This window comes from Andrographis paniculata, unplaced genomic scaffold (genome assembly GCF_009805555.1).
Source record: "Andrographis paniculata isolate CXL003 unplaced genomic scaffold, ASM980555v1 Contig69END, whole genome shotgun sequence".
Classification (NCBI taxonomy): Eukaryota; Viridiplantae; Streptophyta; class Magnoliopsida; order Lamiales; family Acanthaceae; genus Andrographis; species Andrographis paniculata.
In genome coordinates this window covers 9,231,068-9,253,139 of record NW_026137605.1, presented here as the reverse complement: position 1 = coordinate 9,253,139, position 22,072 = coordinate 9,231,068, and the positions used below count along the sequence as shown (strand labels likewise).

General features: G+C 30.4%; 4 protein-coding genes across 10 annotated transcripts; 2 read left to right on the top strand and 2 right to left on the bottom strand.

The window, feature by feature from the left end:
- Positions 1-5,837: 5,837 nt before the first annotated feature.
- Positions 5,838-8,322, top strand: LOC127263810 (protein ABIL2-like). Its single transcript, XM_051293043.1, has 9 exons — positions 5,838-6,088; positions 6,186-6,274; positions 6,391-6,541; positions 6,987-7,086; positions 7,196-7,285; positions 7,375-7,435; positions 7,557-7,645; positions 7,719-7,816; positions 7,982-8,322. The coding sequence occupies exons 1-9, from the start codon at positions 5,969-5,971 to the stop codon at positions 8,147-8,149; spliced, it is 966 nt and encodes a 321-aa protein (XP_051149000.1). The 5' UTR covers positions 5,838-5,968; the 3' UTR covers positions 8,150-8,322.
- A 2,274-nt stretch (positions 8,323-10,596) lies between these two features.
- LOC127263717 (protein NLP7-like) lies at positions 10,597-14,499 on the top strand. 7 transcript variants are annotated; one of them, XM_051292898.1, is made up of 6 exons: positions 10,923-11,097; positions 11,185-11,242; positions 11,553-12,136; positions 12,341-12,388; positions 12,478-13,339; positions 13,412-14,499. In XM_051292898.1, the coding sequence occupies exons 3-6, from the start codon at positions 11,573-11,575 to the stop codon at positions 14,281-14,283; spliced, it is 2,346 nt and encodes a 781-aa protein (XP_051148855.1). In that variant the 5' UTR covers positions 10,923-11,097; positions 11,185-11,242; positions 11,553-11,572; the 3' UTR covers positions 14,284-14,499. The 7 variants fall into 7 exon arrangements, with proteins under 7 accessions (XP_051148850.1, XP_051148855.1, XP_051148852.1 ...); XM_051292895.1 differs by having other exon boundaries at positions 11,549-12,136; XM_051292900.1 differs by having other exon boundaries at positions 10,931-11,065.
- A 208-nt stretch (positions 14,500-14,707) lies between these two features.
- Positions 14,708-17,695, bottom strand: LOC127264015 (bidirectional sugar transporter SWEET4-like). The gene is made up of 5 exons (XM_051293342.1): positions 17,618-17,695; positions 17,473-17,509; positions 17,016-17,397; positions 15,240-15,359; positions 14,708-14,857 (listed from the first exon to the last, which is right to left on the bottom strand). Exons 1-5 carry the CDS (start codon positions 17,658-17,660, stop codon positions 14,708-14,710), a joined length of 732 nt encoding a protein of 243 aa, XP_051149299.1. The 5' UTR covers positions 17,661-17,695.
- Positions 17,696-20,207: 2,512 nt separating this feature from the next.
- LOC127263677 (protein KINESIN LIGHT CHAIN-RELATED 1-like) lies at positions 20,208-22,048 on the bottom strand. Its single transcript, XM_051292824.1, has 3 exons — positions 21,621-22,048; positions 20,611-21,525; positions 20,208-20,475 (listed from the first exon to the last, which is right to left on the bottom strand). The coding sequence occupies exons 1-3, from the start codon at positions 22,046-22,048 to the stop codon at positions 20,235-20,237; spliced, it is 1,584 nt and encodes a 527-aa protein (XP_051148781.1). The 3' UTR covers positions 20,208-20,234.
- Between the last annotated feature and the right edge of the window lie 24 nt (positions 22,049-22,072).

Genomic DNA, 22,072 nt, shown 5'->3' with positions numbered 1-22,072 from the left:
TATATGATATTGATATATCGATTCATTGATTCATTCTTTTTCCATTTCTGCTTCATTTATTTGTCATTACATTTTATGCAACTGAAAACTGCTCCTCTCTTTTTCATTAATAACACAAACCCCAATCACACACATGTACAACACATACTCTCTCTCTCTCTCTAATCTCTCTCTAGGTTTGTATTTTAGTTTAGAGTTTAATAATGGTAAAATACTACTTCCTCCATCACTTAAAAAAAAAATAAAAAAACTTTTTACTAATCTCTCAATTTTTTGGTATGAATTTTACTATGATGTTTACTAGTCTCTTTTAATTTATAGTATAAGAAATATAAAAAATAATATATTTTTTACTAAATAAAAAATAAGAATATTTTTAGGTGAAAGATTAAAAAAAAAAAAAAAAAAAGAGCACAAATTTAACTAATAGGGGGAGTATAAGATATGTTTGACTCATTTTGATGCAAAACTTTAAATGAAGATTTAATGTTTGATTTCATGATTTAGTAGAGAAAAGAAATTAATATAATGAGTTTATTCATAAATTTTTTACACTCCTTTCAATTAGCATTATAAAATATAATATACAAAAATATATAATATATATTGTATTAATTTAAAAGAAAACCAATATAAAATATTTAAATTTATGTAAAGTATAGAGAATCGTGTAGAGAATATAAAAATAGTGAATGTGTGTAGTATATTACTCCATTCGTCTCAGATACTATGTCCATGTTGCCGTTTCTGTCCGTACCACATACCATGTCATTTTTCTTTTTTAGAAAATGATTACACACTTTAATCTCATTTTAAATTTTTTAATTTTATTTTTTTAAAATTTTAATTAAACTAATTAGTTATCTTAATCTTAATTTATAATTATTTATATTATAAGATAATTATTTTCATTAATACATTCTTAATTATCTACTAATTACATACCTCCTAAAATACTGTGTTTACAGTGTAACAGACACGGTATTGGGACGGAGGGAGTAATATTTTGAAAAAAATATGTGAGAAAAAAAAGTTAGGAAAAACAAAACCTATTTTATATTAATGGCACACTGTCTAATAATTGGTGCAAATTATTTGAGGGTCTTTTTTTTATTATTTATTTATGTAGACAGCCTCCTAAACCTATGTTTGTTCTAGAAAATATAATTTGAAATTTATGCCTAAATTTGACTCATTAAATAATTGTCCTATTTAAAGGCTTCATTTGTCTCATTAAAATTTTCTTATTTAGAGTTGACCTTAGTTTAATTTATTATTATTATTATTATTGAAAGGAACCAAAATATATGAGCAACTTAAAAAATTATATATTTGAAATACATATGCTTTAATCTACTACTTCATACAATAGGAACCTTAAGCTCTATTCTCTTATTTTTATTTTCTCAATTCATTTATTATTATTATTTAAAAGAAAATAAAAATATTTTATTATTCTTTGTGATATATATTTCTTTATTTGAAAAAAAAGAAAAAGAAAACCTAATTAATCACACATAGTAAATAGGGCAAAAAAATATATATCTTGAGATAATATATATTTATTAATAATTAAGAATTAAAAAAATATATATCCATAACTGGGCTGGACATGTTGAAGGCCCAAAAAGAAAGCTTCATTCCACACAAAGTGGCCCATTCAGAATCGCCTCAACTTAAATGCTACTCATAATGAACGTTTGAGATAAATTAATAAAATGGCCCATAATTTATAAAATTCGCATTTTATTGAAATCTGTAAATAATGATCTTATTCAATTGAAAATAGCATTATAAAATTTGCGTTGTCACACACATAACTATAAACATTGGAGTGCAATATAAAATTAATTTTAAACAATTTTGACAAATGACGCTTACAATACTAAATAAAATAAAATAAAATAAATAGTATCATTATCATATTATTTATTTACTTAAAAATAAATAAAATAAATAAAAGAACATGAAAATCTAATTCTGATAAAGAATTTTGAGCTACCACAATTATTGTTGATTTCCCTTTAATTCATATTTTATTTGTCATTTTCCATTTGTCATTTAATGTTAAACGTAACAAACCCCACTCACATTTTTCTTCTGTAGCAGTATGTTGTGATTTATTTATTTATTATTATTTTGAATAATAATATGGATGTGATGTTATGGAAAAGGAATTAATATATTTTATAGGAATCCTAATTATTGAATAATGGAAACTATAAAAATAATTGTTAAGTAAACCCTATTCATACTTCTTCCATTTCTCCTTTTTTTTTTTTTTTTCCTTTCCGAATAATTATATATATATATATATGTTATTAATTTTTTTTGACAATGAAAATTAATCATAAATATATATCAAGAAAATGTAATGGTTGCATTCATACCTTCACAATTATTGCACCAACCAACCAGAATATAAGCAACAATTTAATCCACAAAAGATGGAAGGTCAAGAATATATATATATATATATATTTGAAAAATATTTTTATTGATATAATATTTGAAATAATAATAAAATGTAGTAATATATTTTTCAGATATATGACATCCAAATTATAGAATATGCAATTAGTCGATATTTAATAACAAATATTAGTAATTAAATTTTTTGGATACGTACTCGATCTTAATTATTTGGACCCTGATTGTGATTTCTGATATTAAAAACAATTTGTGCATTTCATTCTTCATTAATTATATTTTGAATTAGCAATAAATCAACAGGACCTCTGTATGGTTATCATCAATTTTGTATAGACAATTTCCACAAGGTTCTTGACTTTCATGAATTTTTGGTGTATTTGTTTATGTATTTTGTATTTATTTTTTATATTTATATAGTAATTAAATATAATATTTTATGAAGAACAATACTATCTATGTCACATAAGAACGGCATTGTTTATTTTTCAGCATTATTGTATTTAACATTAAATATATTTTTATATTTGTACAAGTTATTCCACAAATATTATTGTATTTTAATTATAAGAGATTCGTAGATTTTTTTTTTCTTTAACAAGAAGTGTATAATAAAGAAATTGAAAAATATAGACATTGTATGTAAATGTTATTGTTACAGTAATAAAAATAATAACAATAATACATTTAAGACCTATTTTTTTCGAGTGCAAAAAAGAAAAAAAATTGTAATTGTTTGATTGTAATTTAAAATTGATTTAAAATTAAGTATTGATTTGTATTTTTATTTAAATAGTATTTTGGTACGATATTTTTATATAGAAAAATAGTAATATATTTATATTGAAAATTGTGCAAAGTAAATAATATTGATTTATTCACAATCAAACACTTGAATTGTGAAAAAAAAAAAAAACTAATATTAAAAAATAGAAGACAATTTTTTAAAAAAAGTTTCAACAATTAGGGATTAAAGTCACAAATACTTAAAAGAGTAAAATACTTTTAATTAGCATATTACCATGTTTTCTATTCAAAAAGAAAAGAAAAAAAAATGATTTGCTATGTAACTTTATTGAAGAAAGCATTCCATTTTAATTCAATCTTTTTTTAAATTCAATTTTAAACTAATAAGAAATGGAATATAAGCAAATGGTATATTAGTTTATTGGTGGCGTGTTGACCACATTATCTAATAACAAATAATACAATGTATTACTTCAGTAAACACATCTTTTATATTAATATAATACAAATACAACACATAAACTAGCAGCAACTATGTAATAACAAACAACATACTGTATTACTTATGGTTGCACACCCCTTATATTAATATAGTACAAATACAACACATAAATCAACAGCACATGCTATAGTCATGTATAGCATACACAACAGTTGATTTTAAGACATGACATGCTCTTATACATCATACATATAATTATAAACAAACGACACACGCCTCTGGTAAGAACATGTATAATAAGAACATGTGTTGTTTATATGTATTATATGTGTTGATTTAAAAATTCAGCATGGTATTGATTTGAAAAATATATCCATTAAACTAAAACACATATTTTTATATTTCATATATACCTAAAATATTCAAAGCATACCCAAAGTCTCTCTTATAATACTATTTTAAAAATATATATACATTAAACTAAAAAACTAAAAAAAATACAATATTTTTTTTATACTATTTTCATACTTTTTCGTAATTCACCACAAAAATATCTAAAATTACAAATACTAAGGTGATCTAATTTGTTTGATACTACTCTTAAATTTTTGCTCCAAAAAATCAAATCAAATACCTATTTTTTAAAATTATTTGTTATATAAAAAAATAATTGTATATTCAAAATATCACATCAACTCTTATTTATATCACATCTAACAACTAGTCGAATTTAATTTTAATAATTCAAATCAAAATCACCAAACAAACACAAATCACAAATGTACATGCATATAAAGCTTTATTAAAACATATTCGAAAATTACTTTTTAGTATTATCCATCTGCATATTATTTTTGAAAAGCTTCAACATAAATTTTTTATTTTTTTTACAAAAATAGTACATCCAATACATAAAAACTTTATTATTCTTTAAAATGTTTAAAACTCCAAAACTTAAAAAACAATATCTAAATATTTGGTAAATTATTGACCACACTTTATAGGACATAAAAGTAAAAGATTTTTTTGGCCCATTGCATCTTTTAAGCTTTACCTTTTCTTTATTTATATATTGGGTTTGTATGGTTTAACTTTTTATAGTAGTAATTTGAATTTGTATATATAATAATATATCAATACAAAAATATTATATTTTTATTGAAAATTGTTATAAAAAAATTTTGTTGTAAAGAATAAAAAATCAAACTAGACCTAAGTATTGTTTGTGTCATTTCATTTCAATGTGACAATTAAATTGAATTCAATAATTGGGCAATCCTACAACTCAAATTCACATGTAAAGTAAACAATCATATGTTACTAAATGTGGTATTTATGCAAGAAAAGATGCAACAATCCATTCAAAGTGCTTCTTCCTATGATTGGTTTAAAACATGCAATACAATAGACATTTATCAGTATTTCTTCTCCTAATACAATTTTACTATACATCAATTTCAGCTTATTTAGATATACTTTGAAAGTAATTTAAATTTTAAAATTACTTATAATAAAAAATAATAATAATAAATATTTTCTATGTTATTCAACTTTTTTTTACTTTCTTTTTTTTTTTTTTGTTCTCATTTAAATTTATTTTGTTTTTTTGTAATGAAAAAATAGTATTATTTTTTCTAATTTTTCTTTATCTTACTTTTAAAATGCGTGTCGATCAAACGAGCATAAATTTTAACAACAGAGAGAGTATTACTCCCTTCGTCCCGGTCCAAATGGACATTTTGGAGTTTTGTAGTAAATTAAAAAATAACTGTATTTTATTAGTTAGTGAAAATGTGTAAGAGATTTTGACATTTTTACACTTTGACTTTATGTAATAGTAATTATATGTACGATGATATGTTTGTAACTTAGGTAAGAGTTAAAAATATTTTAGTATTAATGTATGATTATTTTTAGTAAAAATAGAAAAGACATACTTTTGAATAAGACAGACGAAAATGATAAAAATAAAACTTTGAATTGAGATGAAAATAGTATTTTAGAGCATAGATCTGCTGCTAATCCGATCAAATCATGTGTTGATTTGATTATCTTACCAATTATTACTATATTAAAATTCTAATTTTCCTTCCAATTTAAGAAATTTTTCAAAATTTCAAAATTTAAATTATTTAGGCATTTACTTATTTAAAATTAAATCCGTGATGAAATAGTTTCACGATAATTAATGAATCGATGAAGATTCTTACAAACCCCACAAATCACAATCATTACTAATCCCTGCTTCAGCAACCACCTCTCCTTCCTCTTTCTTCTTCACAAAAATCCCCAAATTCTCAATTAATTCTTCACTTACAGAAATTCAGAGTTGAATTCGAACAAGAATCAATGGCGATCGACGCTGAAACCGCAGCAACATCGTACTCCTCAAATACGCAACCACTCTACAACTCCAACTGCGACGAAATCTTCATGCACCACAGACTCCAATTCTCTAACAATCTAAAGGTTTTTCTTACCGCTCTGCATCTTTTAATGTTGAATTTGTCTGTCCGAACGATTAATTATCGATTTCGCCTTACGATTTCGTTCTGTTCTTCTTCAGGACTTGAAAAACCTAAGGCAGCAACTCTATTCTGCAGCGGAGTATTTCGAGACATCCTACAATAAGGATGATAATGATCGCAAACACATGTAAGAACAAAACATTTTTTGCAATAGCACTTTTTGCGATCTGTTCGATTGATTGATGTTTGTTTTAGGTTTCTGTCTCTGTTCTTACACTAGCGATTTTGAATTTGTCTGCGCAGCGCGTTCGAATCGTCGAAAGAGTACGTCTGCAAAGCTCTTGTTAGTACTGTCGACCATTTGGGGTCCGTCGCCGACAAACTTAACAAATTTTTGGACCAGAAAACAGAGGAATTCTCTTCCACCAACACACGCTTTTATTGCATTGAAAAGGTTTTTTTTCGATCCCATCGAATGTAGTTAAGAGCCTTTTTGCACTAATCATGCTTTCAAAATTTAAAAGTTTCGGTAAAATTTTTAGTAGAGATAAAAGTTTTCAGAGTGAGAAAATTTTCAATAATAGTAAAAAATTTAGTAGTTGATATACATGCAGTGTGAAATTAAATTTATTAAAAATTTATTATTGATAAACAGTGTTAAAAAATATTTGTTTAAAAAAATATTTATATAGACATATTTTAGGGCTGGGGCGAAAAATATTTTGATATATTGGAACACGCCCCTCAGGTGCAAGCCAAACTCGAGACTTAACCTAGGCTCTGATACCATATCGGATGTTAATGACCGTCTCACCTAAAAGTTCCAACTGTTAGGGAAACATAAGTCATTATTCATATATCCGCAAACGGGAGTCCCAACAAAACTTTTGTTATTTTAGAGGTTAAATGCATTCTATGGATTTGTCGACTCAAGAGGCATATCGCGGCATTCCCTGTTTCCGGAAGCTCCCGAGCACCATAAGCAATATAATTTGCCGGGTAATAATTTTGTATGACAAGGACATATACGATTCTTATTAATTTGTGTACTGTTAAGTTTTTGTTTGTTCGTGCTCAATGGAACACATATGATGTTTGCGTTTTTTAGGTGCGCGGAATTCATATTTTAAGAAGCTAAATTTGGTGTATAAAGATTGTATCCCGTGCGATGAAAACGAGACAAATCCTTCGAAGCAAGGTAACCTCAACTTCTACAAAGCTCGAATAAATAAAATTCAAAATGATCGGATATCTTAATATTTAAAATTGGTGCAAATTTATTCTTAGATAATCCGTTCGCCAAAGCCTTTCAAGTATCGGTTGCAATGCCACAACCGCCATTGTTAAGGTAACATTTATTACACTATATATATATATATATATATACAACCGCGTATAAAAAGATCACATATCTATTTATGATTATATTGTTCGCAATACCTAAAATCTCCCAACCTTTGTTTGTGTAGGAAACAAAACATAAAGAGCTTTTCAAGCGAACTCCCTATGAAACAAGTTAGCCACGCATTTGCTCGGATCCTATCTACTAAAGACACGGGTTAGCGCAAGTTAAGGCTTAAATTTAGTACGCCTTGTCCAAATGTTTCGATTGACACGAGTCTCTGTTTCAGCGAAATCCTCTGTTTCGCCTCATAGCTTCGCCCTCAAGAGGTCGAGCTCGGCTGCCTTCAGATCAGCCTCTCCCGATTCGTCCATCAAAAGAAACCAAGTAAGCTGATGTAGCGAATAAAAATTAATGAATATCGGATCAAGTTTATCCGTTAAGGTTGCGCTATTATCAGCCATAGAGACAGAGCACGTGTTCTAATTTCGAGCAAATACTGCATTGTGTTAGAGTCGAATTCTTACACGAAGAATGGCTCTTTTTTTGTAGGTGCATACTCCATCGGAGTCGGGAAGATCGATTATGTCAGCGCGTGTAATACCGGAGACGACGACGACGATGAACAAGGAAAAACAGATAATATCTTACAGTCAGAGGAGTAAGAATTTTTTGAAAGCTTTACTCAGCATTCACCATTCTAGAAGAAGCAGCAGGTGATACATACATACATACATACATACATTCATATATATATATATATAGCCTTTCTTTGTAACTAATATATATCTATTGTGGAAAACTACATGGCTACTTTTCGAGTGCGATCATTCCGTTGGATGTTATATATGTTTAAATTTTTAATTGTCAATAAAAATATTATTTTTCTATAATTGTATTTACTTATATTAATATAATTCGTTTTTTAATATTACATTATACAAAACATATCTAAAATTAAAAAATAAAATAATATAGACTGGTCCGCCCAGTATAGTTTAAAACCAAGCCATGATTGATCGTGAGTTTCCAATCAGTCCGGGCCTATCCAATGAAAAATGAAAATGGGCTAGGACGGCCCGACATTAAAATCATTTTTTGTTGTTGAATATCACAATTATCGATTTTTGTCCAATTGAATTTTTTTTATTAATTTTGGTCCTACTCAAATAAAATTTATCAATTTTAATTCCAAAATGGTTGACTGAAATTGAACACGGTCGTGTTAAATGACTTATAAGGGTGACTGAGCCCCCCAAACAGCCAACACGACTATATTCTCAATGCAGTCATGTTTTAAGTCATATTCACATTCATTTTTTATTATAGGTATATTGTAGGTGATGTTTATTATTATTTTCAGTTCTTTGTTAAAAGTATTTGGCATATATATATATTTATAATTCAACCAAAAAAAAAAATATTTACAATTATTTCATAATTTAAAAATAATCATATGTATATATCAAATTTTAATTACAACAATGACTTGGCCAACAAAGCGATAAAAATACGATATGTTCATATCAAATGGTTGTCGATTTATTATTGTTTGGCAATCATCCATGGACCATATCATATCATACCTCCCCTTCATTCATATATATATCAAATGGTTGTCGATTAATTATTGTGATGTCCCCATAGTTGGGAGTTTAAATGAATCGAACAAATTACTCATATTAGTGATATGTACATTTATTTTTTCCGAAAGTAAAATTCACTGATTGAATATTTTTCCAAATGAATGACCTCAAAATGTTGTCGTAAAGTATACTTAGAATAGAATTTTGCGTAAAAAAAATTTATTTCGAATAATAGAAACCATAAGTAGACATAACCTAAATGCTATAGGTATTTTAGTCCATGTAAATAGATAGTTAATACTCCCTCCTACCTAAAAAAACTATCCATTTGCTTTTTACATGTAGTTTTAGAAATATTAATATTATATTGGGATATAGTAAGAATAAAAGTAAAAATGACTAAAATAACCTTGTTAGTATGTGTGATATAAAGGTAATGATATTTGTGTAATATATTGTAAGTTGTAAGGGTATTTGTAATGTTAAGTAGATAGTACAGTTACTAAAAAAAATGAAATAGATACTTTGTTATGGACAAACTGAAATAAAAAAAATTGAATACTTTGTTATGGGATGGAGAGAGTATAATGTTTTGAATTTAACAATATATATAGTGTATGTAATTAGTATAAAAAATAATACTAATAACTATTTATAATTTGTTTAGTTATGATTCAATATTGAATATTAATAAAATATTAATTTAACTTTTTGTTTAAATATTATTTAATACGATATTTTATGAAAAAATATCATATATTTTTATTAAAAAATTATGAATAGTAAATAATATTGATTATAACAGTAAATTTTATTTATAAATAAATTATTGATGTAATATACAAGGTGGGACAAACTCCCACAATTAATTAGTTAATTAATTTATTTAAGCCAAAGCCTATAATGATATTTTAATCCAAAATTATATTTTAGTCCGAATAATTAAAAACGTCTTGATTAATTCATATTTTTGGTTCAATACTTTTACTCACCGAAAAATATATTTAGAAAAAAATCAAATTTAACTTCTTTTAAATTAAACTCTATCAATTATTCAAATCTATTTATTCAATAATCATTACATCACCACTAACTGTACTCTAATTAAAAATATTTATTTATTTAAAAATTTTAACGATTCTAGACACCCATATTTACTTGATTGAACCTACGCAATTAAAAAATATAATTTAAGTATTATTTTTTAAAATTTAATTCAATTTTCGAACAGTAGTGTTTGACTAGCACAACAATTTTAGCGCTCCCACAATGTCGGAACCATGCATTTCCCAAACACGTTTTTTAGCTCATCTGATTATTCATTTTTATTATACAAATACGTCCAAAATATTTATAGAGACTATATATATAAATATAAAATATAATATAATTAATTAATTACACATTTATAGTAATTTTTATAATTTAAAAATAAATCCGTTCTTCACTACATTGAGTCATTGATTATCACTAAAAAAAAATATATATATATCTTTATTATTATATTTATTTTATTTCATCCAATGAAATTTGAAAGAGGGGAGTGGTACAGTGAACCGCAGAGCAGAGGAACAAAACTCTATTGTTTATCGGAGAGAGAGAGAGAGAGATGAGGCAAGTAGGCGAAGTACAATAGATTCCAAGAACTTGTTGCTAAAATGGCAGAAGAAGAAATCATCGGTAGAATCACAGTTTCACCACCACCATCATCATCTGCGCTTCTCTGTCTCCTCCACACACCAGAAAATAATGAAGGGGCCGTCATCGGACCCCGACGACGACGCCGCACAAGCACAGACACAAACATACCCGCCTCCTGAGCTACTCATGGAATTGGATCTCGATCTCGATCTCGATGCAGTCTGGCCTTTGGATCAGATACTGGCCGCCGCAGCGGCGTCGTCGTCGTCGAATCCTGCGTCGCCGTTTCTTCTGTCGAACTCCGAGCAGCCGTGCTCGCCGCTATGGACGTTTTCCGATGACAATAGCAGCGGTGCTTTGGTCGCTGGCGCTGGTCTCCGGTTCTCCGACTCCTCCAGGATTCATTCTTGTACGGATTTTTGTCTCAGAGTAATTTGATTAGTAAGTTACTGTGTTTTGCTTTGTTGTGTGCTCTACGTTATCTTCTTCGCTGTTTTGCTAATTGATCTGCTTTTGGTGTTTGTATAGCTGATTCCTTGCTGCATTTCAATAGGAGTTCGTGTCATTTAGACGAAATTGATTTCTAGTAAGCATCTTGTTGGTCTGTTTTTGTTTGAACAACTGTTTTATACATCAAATTTCTGTTAGTTTGATTATAACTTTGAATAGCGATTTTTGCTTGAAGCTGCTCATCAGATTGCTCTGAAGATTTATACACCTGCTTAAATTGATTTTTGCTTGAAATCAATCACCTGCTTGTTTTGTTAGTTGTTTAATCTTCTGCTTAGCAAGAGTGACATTTCTGTAAGCTCTAGTTGCATTAGATGATGCCTTCATTGATCTTTGAAAGATTTTATCAACTATGTTAATATGAATGATTTGTTTTTTGGAGACAGATGCTAACAATAACACTGAAATGGTGACCGAAAGTCCCATTGATGGTAACAACAAGGAGATGCTGCCTTCTCCATTTATGGGATTAGTGCCCCTCGAACATTCGGATGGATCATTCATAATAAAGGAAAGATTGACTCAGGCTCTTCGACAATTGAAAGATTCGACTCAACAGCATGTCCTAGCTCAGGTTTGGGCGCCTGTAAAAAATGGTGGCAAGTATGTGCTCTCGACATCCGGCCAACCCTTTGTTCTCGATCCTAACAGTAATGGTCTCCATCAGTATAGGTTGATATCTCTGATGTATAAGTTTAATGTGGATGGAGACAGTACTGAAGGAAACCTAGGACTTCCAGGACGAGTGTTTCGACAGAAGATTCCAGAATGGACGCCAAACGTGCAATACTACTCTAGCAAAGAATTCCCACGTCTAAACCATGCATTAAATTACAATGTTCGAGGAACTTTAGCTTTGCCTGTGTTTGAACCTTCCGGGCAGTCTTGTGTTGGTGTTCTTGAGCTTATAATGACTGCCCAGAAAATCAACTATGCTAATGAAGTTGATAAGGTCTGCAAGGCGCTTGAGGTTAGTTTATGTTTCGTCTCTATGTTCTTGAGCATTACACTAGTTGTTGTATTTTGGTTGATATTCTGTGTTAAATCCTCAATGAATTAGTGTATGTATGTGTAACTGCATCAAAATCGACAGTATATGCAAACAATCTTGTCTCTATTATGTTTTTCAACATTCTACTTGCTCCTTCATTGACAAGGTTTAGTTCTCTCACAGGCTGTGAATTTGAAAAGTTCAGAGATATTGACTCATCAAAACATACAGGTAAAAGATCCAAAACTGTTGATTCGAAAGATCATGCCGGCAACAAGTAACTTCTTCATCTAACTTCATCTACTCGTGTTCTTATATAGCCGATATGCAATGAAGGTCGACAAAATGCATTGGCCGAAATTTTGGAGATAATTACAATGGTTTGTGAAACACACACATTACCACTAGCTCAGACTTGGGTTCCTTGCAGGCATCGTAGCATCCTCACCAATTGTGGTGGATTCAATAAAACTTGCAGTAGCTTTGACGGGAGCTGTGCGGGACAGGTCTCTATGTCGACAACTGATGTCGCCTTTTATGTTGTGGATGCTCAAATTTGGGGTTTCCGCGAGGCCTGCGCAGAGCATCACTTGCAAAAGGGGCAAGGTGTTGCCGGCAGAGCATTCGCTTCGCAGAGCTCTTGTTTCTGTCAAGATATAACGAAATTTTGTAAGATCGAATACCCGTTGGTGCATTATGCTAGGATGTTTGGGTTGAGAAGTAGCTTCGCGATTTGCTTGCAGAGCAACTATACTGGAAATGACAACTATGTTCTAGAATTCTTTCTGCCCCCGAATATCAAAAGCTACGGCGACCAGCATGCCCTGTTGGAGGCACTTTTGTTAACGATGAAGCGACACTTTGGAAGTCTAAGGGTAGCTTCCGGAGAAGATCTTGACCATGAATGGAGGTTTAGGGAGGTCATTAAAGCATCCATTAATGATGAACTTGATCTCAGGCCGAGCTTCGATTTGGCTTCTCCATCTAAACCCGATGCTTTTGATGGACAAGCGACGAATAAAGAAAATATTGGTGATCTGAATGAAGTTCAAATCGCGGTACCAAAGGATGCAGGCAAGAAACTGGAAAGAAAGCGAGGAAAGGCCGAGAAAACTATTAAGTTAGAAGTTCTGCAACAATATTTCGCCGGCAGTCTTAAGGATGCTGCAAAGAGTCTTGGAGGTATTCTTGATGCTCTTCCTTTTGTATGTTTAGTCGAAATCTTAGTCGAAATCTAACTGAATCTGTTTTAAGTTTGTCCTACAACAATGAAGCGAATCTGTAGGCAGCACGGGATCACCCGATGGCCCTCCCGGAAGATCAACAAAGTTAATCGATCTCTCTCGAAGCTAAAGCGTGTGATCGAATCAGTTCAAGGAGGCGACGGTACATTCAGTTTGACATCTTTGGCTCCGAGTACCATCCCCGTTACGGTTGGTCCAATTACTTGGGCCCCGACTTCAAATAAAACGAATCAACATAACGACGACAAGAATGAGGTTGCCATGTCTAAGTCGAACCCATCCCAAGCTGGAACTGGCTCGAGAGAAGAAAGCATCGAGACCCCAACTTCCCAAGGCTCATGCCAGGGCAGCCCGTCCTGCAGAATCGACACCTCTCCTCTTAACGATCCAGTCGAAGAAAATAATACGAGCGCAGCTGGCGCACACAAATTGGCGTTATGTCGAATGCTAGTCGAAGATGCAGGAAGTTCGCACGATTTGCACAAGTTATGCCATCCAGGGGAAGCCCTCTTCGATGTTATCAAGCCCGAAGACAGGTCAGCGAATGGTTCCGATAAGGCAGAGCAGTTTGCAGCCCGGCCCGAAGCGAAATCTATCACTATCAAGGCCTTGTACAGAGATGACATAATCCGGTTTCGACTACCTGTAGATTCAACTATCGTCAAGATTAAAGAAGAAGTGGCGAAGAGGCTGAAGTTAGGTATGGGAACGTTCGACGTCAAGTATCTTGACGACGATCACGAGTGGGTCCTTATAGCTTGTGATGCAGATCTTCTGGAATGCATCGAGATTTCGAAATCTTCGGGTGGTAGCGTGGCGAGGCTATTGGTTCACGACATTATAGCCGATCCCGGAAGCTCTTGCGCAAGCTCGGGCGAGTAAGACCTCGATATTTGTTGTCGATGATATGATATGATATGATTCAAGTAGGGGTGTCTAAGTGTAAATGTTGTCGATTTGAGTTTGTATCTCTACATGGTTCTTGAGGGTAAGTTGGTTTTTTTGTAGGACTTAAAGGTTGTGTTTAAGAAACTTCATTCCTGTGGGTTCAATTTTGTGTACATTTGGTGCTTAATGAAGTTATGTTTTTTTTAATTTTCATTTTGAATTTTCATTTGAACAGAGTAATATTTTGTACAAAAAAGTGACAATTGAGAAATTGAATTCTAACTTCACACGAATGTCAAATATATATATATATATATATATTAAAAAAAGATTAATATGACTGCATGGTAATAAAACCAACGGATTAGCAAGTCAGCCAACAGATTATTCTACTTTCTTAATGGGCCCAATGGGTCCATTAAGCTCCACCATATGTGCCTCTTTTGGACACCAGGCCCACTTCTGATTGGGCTTTACGATCTGCCAATATTTTTTTAGTGGATTTGTAAAATGTAGCATATAATATCAATTGGGCCAGCCCAAGAAGAGTTCCACTTGCATTTGGAGCCTGCATTGCAATTTCAATAATTAATATTAATAATCTCTCAAATTGAAATATATATGTGCAACTAAAATGATAATATATATATATATATATATATATAGACATGCATATAATTAATCAAATACTTTTATGAAGAATTTAAATTAATTTCTATACAAGTCATTATTTTGAAGAAATTAACAATTATGTTCTATATTAGTCACATTTTTAAAATAACATTAAAATGATTTGAATCAACAGAAATTTCACCATAGGGATATAAATGAACATGCAAAATTTCCTATTACTGTTTCTATTTCATCAATCAAAATTTTCAATATTATGATATTTTTTTTAAGGACATATTTTAATAAAGAATTTGATTTTTACGATATTCTACACTTACAAGAATAAATGGGTCGAAACGGATGAAAGCATAAGCACTCCAACAAAGCCCGTTGAAGAAGGAGAAAAGAGAGACGAAAAATGGCATATACTCCACGCTTTTTGTCACGATTACCATTTTCTGTAAATTTAACAATGTAAGCAACATATCAAACATTCAAAATAAATTAAAAAGGAATAATTAAACACAATTGTATGATTTGAGAGTATTGAAATACAATCGAATTTTGAACTTGTAAAAAAAGGGATAAAAAAAAAATGTAGATACAATTTTAGATGTTCTAATTTGATTTATATTGCATGCTATCTAATTTCTATGTACCTATTTTTACTTCAAACTATTTCTTTTTTTTTTTTCTTATATATATATATATATATATAAAAATTCAATGCACTTATGCCTAAATCACTACAAAAAAATAATATATTTGTAACGGAATTCCGTCCCTAAAGTTCATGTAGCTAACGTAATTCCATTACTAATTCCGTCTCTAATGTCATTAGTAACGGAAAAAGTAGATTTAAAGATAAAAAAATTTTGTTTAAAAAATGATTTTTTCTTGAAATAAATAGAGTTTCATTTTATATAAATATAATGGCGTAAATATTACACTATAGCTAGTTCTATATCAACTTTTGTAATAAAATTATGAATTTTATGCTGTTTTTGTGTGCCTATCTTTTTAATATTACTTTCCCACTATTCATTCAAAGAGCTTTTTTCTTGTAAAACTATCATATCTAAAGTTCATTTTTTATTTAAAATGTTATACTAAAAATTAATTATTAATCCAAGACAGTACATTGAAGCCCTGTATATATCACATCAAATACTTATTTATGTATTCAAATTATATACTTCTTTCGTCAAGTTAAAAGGTATACATATTTCTATTTTGGGACGTTCAATTACAAAGTAACCATTGCATTAAATACCATACTTTTTTTTTTCACAAATATTTTTATTTTATATCACATCATTACTTTTTATACCAAAAAACAAGGGCAAAAATGTCATAATACTATGTTACGTACCTACTATTATAATTAAAATACTATTATTTCTTAAACTCCGCGCTAAAAGTAAATGTATACTTCTTGCTTGGAGGAGGGACTATATAATTATTTTCAAAATAATTTAAGACATCAAATTATTTTCAATTAAACACTTTTTTTTTTAGCACAAAAAAAAAAAAAAAAATACAACAAACAAAACTATATGTGCAACGAACAAAATATTACAACTCTATTTAGATCATTTTTGAAATTTTAGAAAAAAAAATTGAAAAGACAGTATAAGAACATGTTTGGTTGTGAGTTTTTTAGGGTTTTTAATATTTTAAAGACTGTCGTCCTATATATACATTATACTTATATTCTTTGTTTCGTTCAATTGTGAGTTTATCTAATCCGGCATGAGTTTTATGAAAAATATATAAAAATATATTTTGTTTATTTTTTATGATACAGAAAAAATAGAAAAATAGTATGTATTTACTAAAAAAAATAAAATAGAAATAAATTTAGATGACAATAAAAAATAAAAGGAAAAATATATTTCGTTGACAGAAAAAGTATCAATTAATTATTTCAATTTAAAATTTTAAAATCGAAATTCACAATCCAAACCTAAAATCACAAGGACAAACACACCCTAAAAAAATTGAATATCTGAGGACATATTTTGTAAAATAAAATTTTTATTCAATATAATATTTAAAAATAATAATAATAATAATAATGATAAAAGCGTATATGAATAGTGTAAATACGATACCATGACAGACAACGGCGCTGCGTACATCAGAATGTTGCCGGCGATGCAGATGCTGCCGACGACGGTCGACCGGAGTTTGGTGGTACGCGCCAAACTGAGCACCAAGGCGGCGAGAACGCCGAGAAAAGCGCACTCCGCCGCCAGTATCGCCGCCACCGTCAGCCGCTTCTTACCGCCGCCGGCGAACACCAAAAACATCGACAAATAGAGAATCTCGATGACAAACCCGGCGCCGTTAATTGTAACGACCAGCGTGCTGTGGGGGTGTACCATAGGCAGTCCGTATAGTACCCACAGCCCGCAGTTTACAAACGTCGCTAAATACGGCGCCGCCGAGTACTCCTCCACCGACCTCTTCTTCCATATCCGCCTGAACGTCGGCCTGCAAATAATTATACATACAAATAATAATAATTATAAATCAAAATTATAAATTAATCAAAAATTCAATTCTTACAAAGGAGACACGAACAAGATCAGAGATACGATGTTGCCTGAATACACAAACAAGAAATCATATTAGGGTTTCATATATATATATATATAAACATATACAAATATTTTAAATTTATATATTATATATATTTATATATTTTATTTACCTATGATGCCAAGAACAGTACGAGCATCGTCTTTACTGAACATGGTGGAAATGAATTTTAATTTCTGTAAACTGTAAGAATATTGTGAATTTTGGATAAGCTGTGTATATATATATAGAGGAGAAATGGGCTTAAGGCTGTGTTTGGATAAATTCAATTTTGTGGGGTGCATTAGCTGGATTTTGGATTTTTTCCAAACAGGGCGTGGACTATGGATTGTACCGTATCCTAACTACTCAATAATAAAGAAAAAGCGAAATAAATGTGGGTGAAATATGTTTTAATAAATTAGATGTAAATTGGTTGGTTTAATTTCTACCATTTTTTAAATTATGGTCGTTCGATACTAAAAATCTTATTCTTTCATTTTATAAGAGTTGATATTTAAATATTAATTATTATATAAAAATATAGTATAAATTAAAAAAAAAAAATGACAAAACTGCTAAATATAACGACGAAAAAGTAAATAAAATTCTTATAATAAGACGGATTTTATTAATTTTTCGAAACATTATTAAAATCAATCGCTTAGTAATATTCATAATTTTACTTTTCTTTTAAAATTAATTAAAATGATATATATATACATACAATATATGTATCTCTACGTTTGTGGGAGTGTGAAATGTGCAGAGAGTAAAAGGTGCATTAATTACTGCCACAGCCACTATCACCAAACTGTGCACACACACATTTATTTATTTATTTATTTGTTGTTATTAATTCGATTTGTAATAACTATTTCTCCCAAATTCTTTGATAATAGGGTTTTTTAAAGGGTGGGTTTTTATTTTATTTTATTTTAAATTTACAATGTATATGATTTTTAACAAAAATATAATTTTTTTTTTTTTTTTTTATAAAAATTACATCAAAAAGTATTTAAATAAAGTTTTTAAGTCAAATTAAAATCAAACATATAATTGTTTAAATTTTTTTTCTTAGACATGATATATACACCCTCCGTCCCGAATACCGTGCCACACTGTAAATACGGTGTTTAAAGATTGGTGTAATTAGTAGATAATTAAGAATGTATTAGCGAAAATAATTATTCTATAATATAAATAATTATAAATTAAGATTAAAATAACTAATTAGTTTAATTAAAATTTTAAAAAAATTAAAAATTTAAAATAAAATTAAAGTGTATAATCATTTTCCAAAAAAAAAATTAACTTGGTACGTGGGAGGGAGTATTTTTTTATAAAAAAATATAATAAAATTATTTTGAATAGAAAAGAAAAATAAAATAGTAAAAAAAATTAACTTTTCATTCCGATCACCTCAAAGTATATATTTACTATTTTATAGTAAATTAAACAATAAATAATATTTTATGAACTTGTATAAGATGATATTGTTAATATTACCATTATACAAGTACAAATAAAATGAATATTTTTATAAAAATTAAAAATATTTTTAGTCAAATAGATAACAATAATAATAAATAAATTGAGTTGAAATGAAAAAAATATATTAAAAAAATATATAAAAATGAGGTATTATATTATGATAATGTAAAAAATATATATTTTTCTGTGAAAATATTACACATATTTAAATACATCTATAATTTATATATATATATATATTTTACTTTTAACTGGTATTTTAAAAATTTTATTGTATATATTTTTAAAAACTTTAATTATCGTAATATCATTATTTTTAATAATATATACTTATATAAAATTTTACTATATATAATTATAAATTCCATTTAAAAATAATATTGTAAAAAGTTCAAAATTCAAAATAAAATAATAATAATAATAATAAAAGCACCTCTGTATTTGTTTAAATTTTTTTATTTATTAATTCTTTTTAAAATATATATATAACATCATTTTCTTTTATATTATGCTTACAAATTAATTTTAAATCTAAAATATTAAAGAAATATTTGTTTATATTGTATTTTACAATTTTTTCTATTTAAAACTCACCGCCGAACAAAATATTACGTATACGAAGAATGTGGTTGAGAATATTCGTACTATATTATTACACATAGAATTGGGTGGTGTGATTGATTGGCGGTGGAAAGTTTGATTAAAATCAAATCCTATTTAATTAAAGATAAATTATATAATACCCAGTTATATTTTTAAGTAAAAATGCATAAATATCTCATGCTTTATTTACTGTATGAGTTTTTTGAGACAAATTGTTATTTTATTTTTATAAAAATTATAAAAATAAATAATTGATCAATTATATATTTATTTATTTGTATAATATAAGTTTTTATTTAGAACAAAATATCAGTTCTAAACTTAGCAGCATATGCTAGAAGTGTAATAAACAATATTTATACATATCTCAATATATTTATAATACATCATATATTATATTATTAATTAACATATATTATTTTATACATAATATATGGTGAGATATATATAAACTTATGTTGGTCACTCCTATAGTATATACTGAAATGCGTATAAATATATGCTAGTCAAATCAACACTCTGTTAATTAAGTTGATTTATATTTATTAATTATATTTTAATTTAATAAATTTTTTAAAAAATAAAAATATATCAATTATTATAAAATAAACAAAAATAAAAAATATATTAATTAAAATGAAAATGTGAGAGTATTATATATTCCTTGCTTCAAAAGCACCCGGCAACATCGTCATCCTCCGATTCTCGGCCCTCGTCCGATTCGGATTAAAGAGGTTTCCGAGCGACTTCGTCTTCTTGTTCCACGACTTGCCCGATTCTTTCAACAACTCCGCCAACCTTTTCCTTTCCTCGTCAAAGTCGGGATTGGCCGTCCCAAGCTTCTCCTCTCTTAGCTTCAGAACGTACTTTAAAATCTCTATCGATTCTCCAATTCTAATATAAAAATATATATATATATATAACAATTCACATTTATATATATAAATAAATTTAATAAAATTAATATAATCACACTGTGCATAGCACGAATTTCAACTAACTCAGTTATAATACACATACAAATATTACCTTCCCATTGCGTCATAAGTGGCCGCAAGATTGCTATAGACGCCGAGAGTGTCCGGATGGCACGGGCCGCGCTCCCGTTCGAGCGTTTCCCGAGCTTCCTCGAATACCTCGACGGCTTCCTTGATCTCGAAAAGTCGAATACAAGCCAAACCCATTTGATTCAACACGACCCCAAAATACGCCGATTTTTTCTCCCCAGAGTTTCTAAGCTTCACCACGGCACTTTCGAACGACCTTCTTGATTCTCCATACCTCCCAATAGTATAAAGCATCATGCCGATCCGTGCCTCGATTCCGGCCGCAGTGCTCCTTTGTCCCGGCCTATCGGCCATCAAATTCCTCGCCTTTCGAAGAAGCCTCAACGCTCGCTCGTGTTCGCCAAACGCCTCGTAAATGGTCGAAAGTTCGACCATTCCGCTCGCAACCTCCTCGGCCGATGTGGTTTCCCCAGCTGGGGGATTTTCGTATATTCTAAGGGCGTTTTCGCAATACGAATGCGACTCGCGGGGCTTCCCGATCTTGTGATATAGGTCAGCGAGGCGGATGAAGACCGCGGCGACGGAGGAGTGGGCGTCGCCGCGGGAGGATTTGAAGATGGTGAGGGCTTTTTGGTAGGCGAAGACGGCCTCGTCGTAGCGGGCGAGAGACGAGTAAATATTTCCTATGCTGAGATCGATTGTGGCAATTTCGGTCTCGTTCCCGTTCGCGATCATGATCATGCTCGCGAGCACGAGGTGTTCCAATGCGGATTCGTGATCGCCTTTAGCCTCGCGGATTAGCGCCATTAGGCGGCGGTCGCCGGCCTCCTCGGGAGACGCCGGCAGGGTGTGGACGCGGTGGATCTCGAGTGCTTTCAAGCATAATTTGTCGGCTTCGTCGAATTGCATGGCTTGCATGTGAGCCTCTGCTAAATATCTGCAGTATTCGCTTCGGTTCGATTAATTTATACTCGATTTGGATTGATGATTTTAGACTATATTGGAGAATCAGATTCAGAAGTAGAAATTGACCTGCATGTGTGTGCGATTCGTGGATCGTCGTTCCCAAAAATCTCCATCTGAATCTTCAATCCTTGTTTATAGCAATCGATGGCTCGATCGGACTGTCCGAGCATCGAACACGTGTCGCCGAGCTGCATATAGCCGGAAAACACCACCGGCGAGTGGTTCGCACGTTTTCCGACGACGATCGCCTTATCAAGCGCAGCCACCGCCGCGTCCATCTTCCCCATCCTGCAGTATATAGCGGCGACTAAGTGGAGGCTGCTCGCCAGATCAGCACCGGCCGCCGCGGATTTCTCGAAGCTTCTAGAAGCACGGAGGGCATAGTCTAAGGCTTTGGTCGCCTCTCCGCCAGACGCCGCCGTGTCTCGAGCCAATTTCAACAGGTACGGACCCAGGTCTGGATTTTCCGGCGAGGATCGCCGCGGGTCCTCCATGGTCGCCGGCGGTGGCGATTTGAT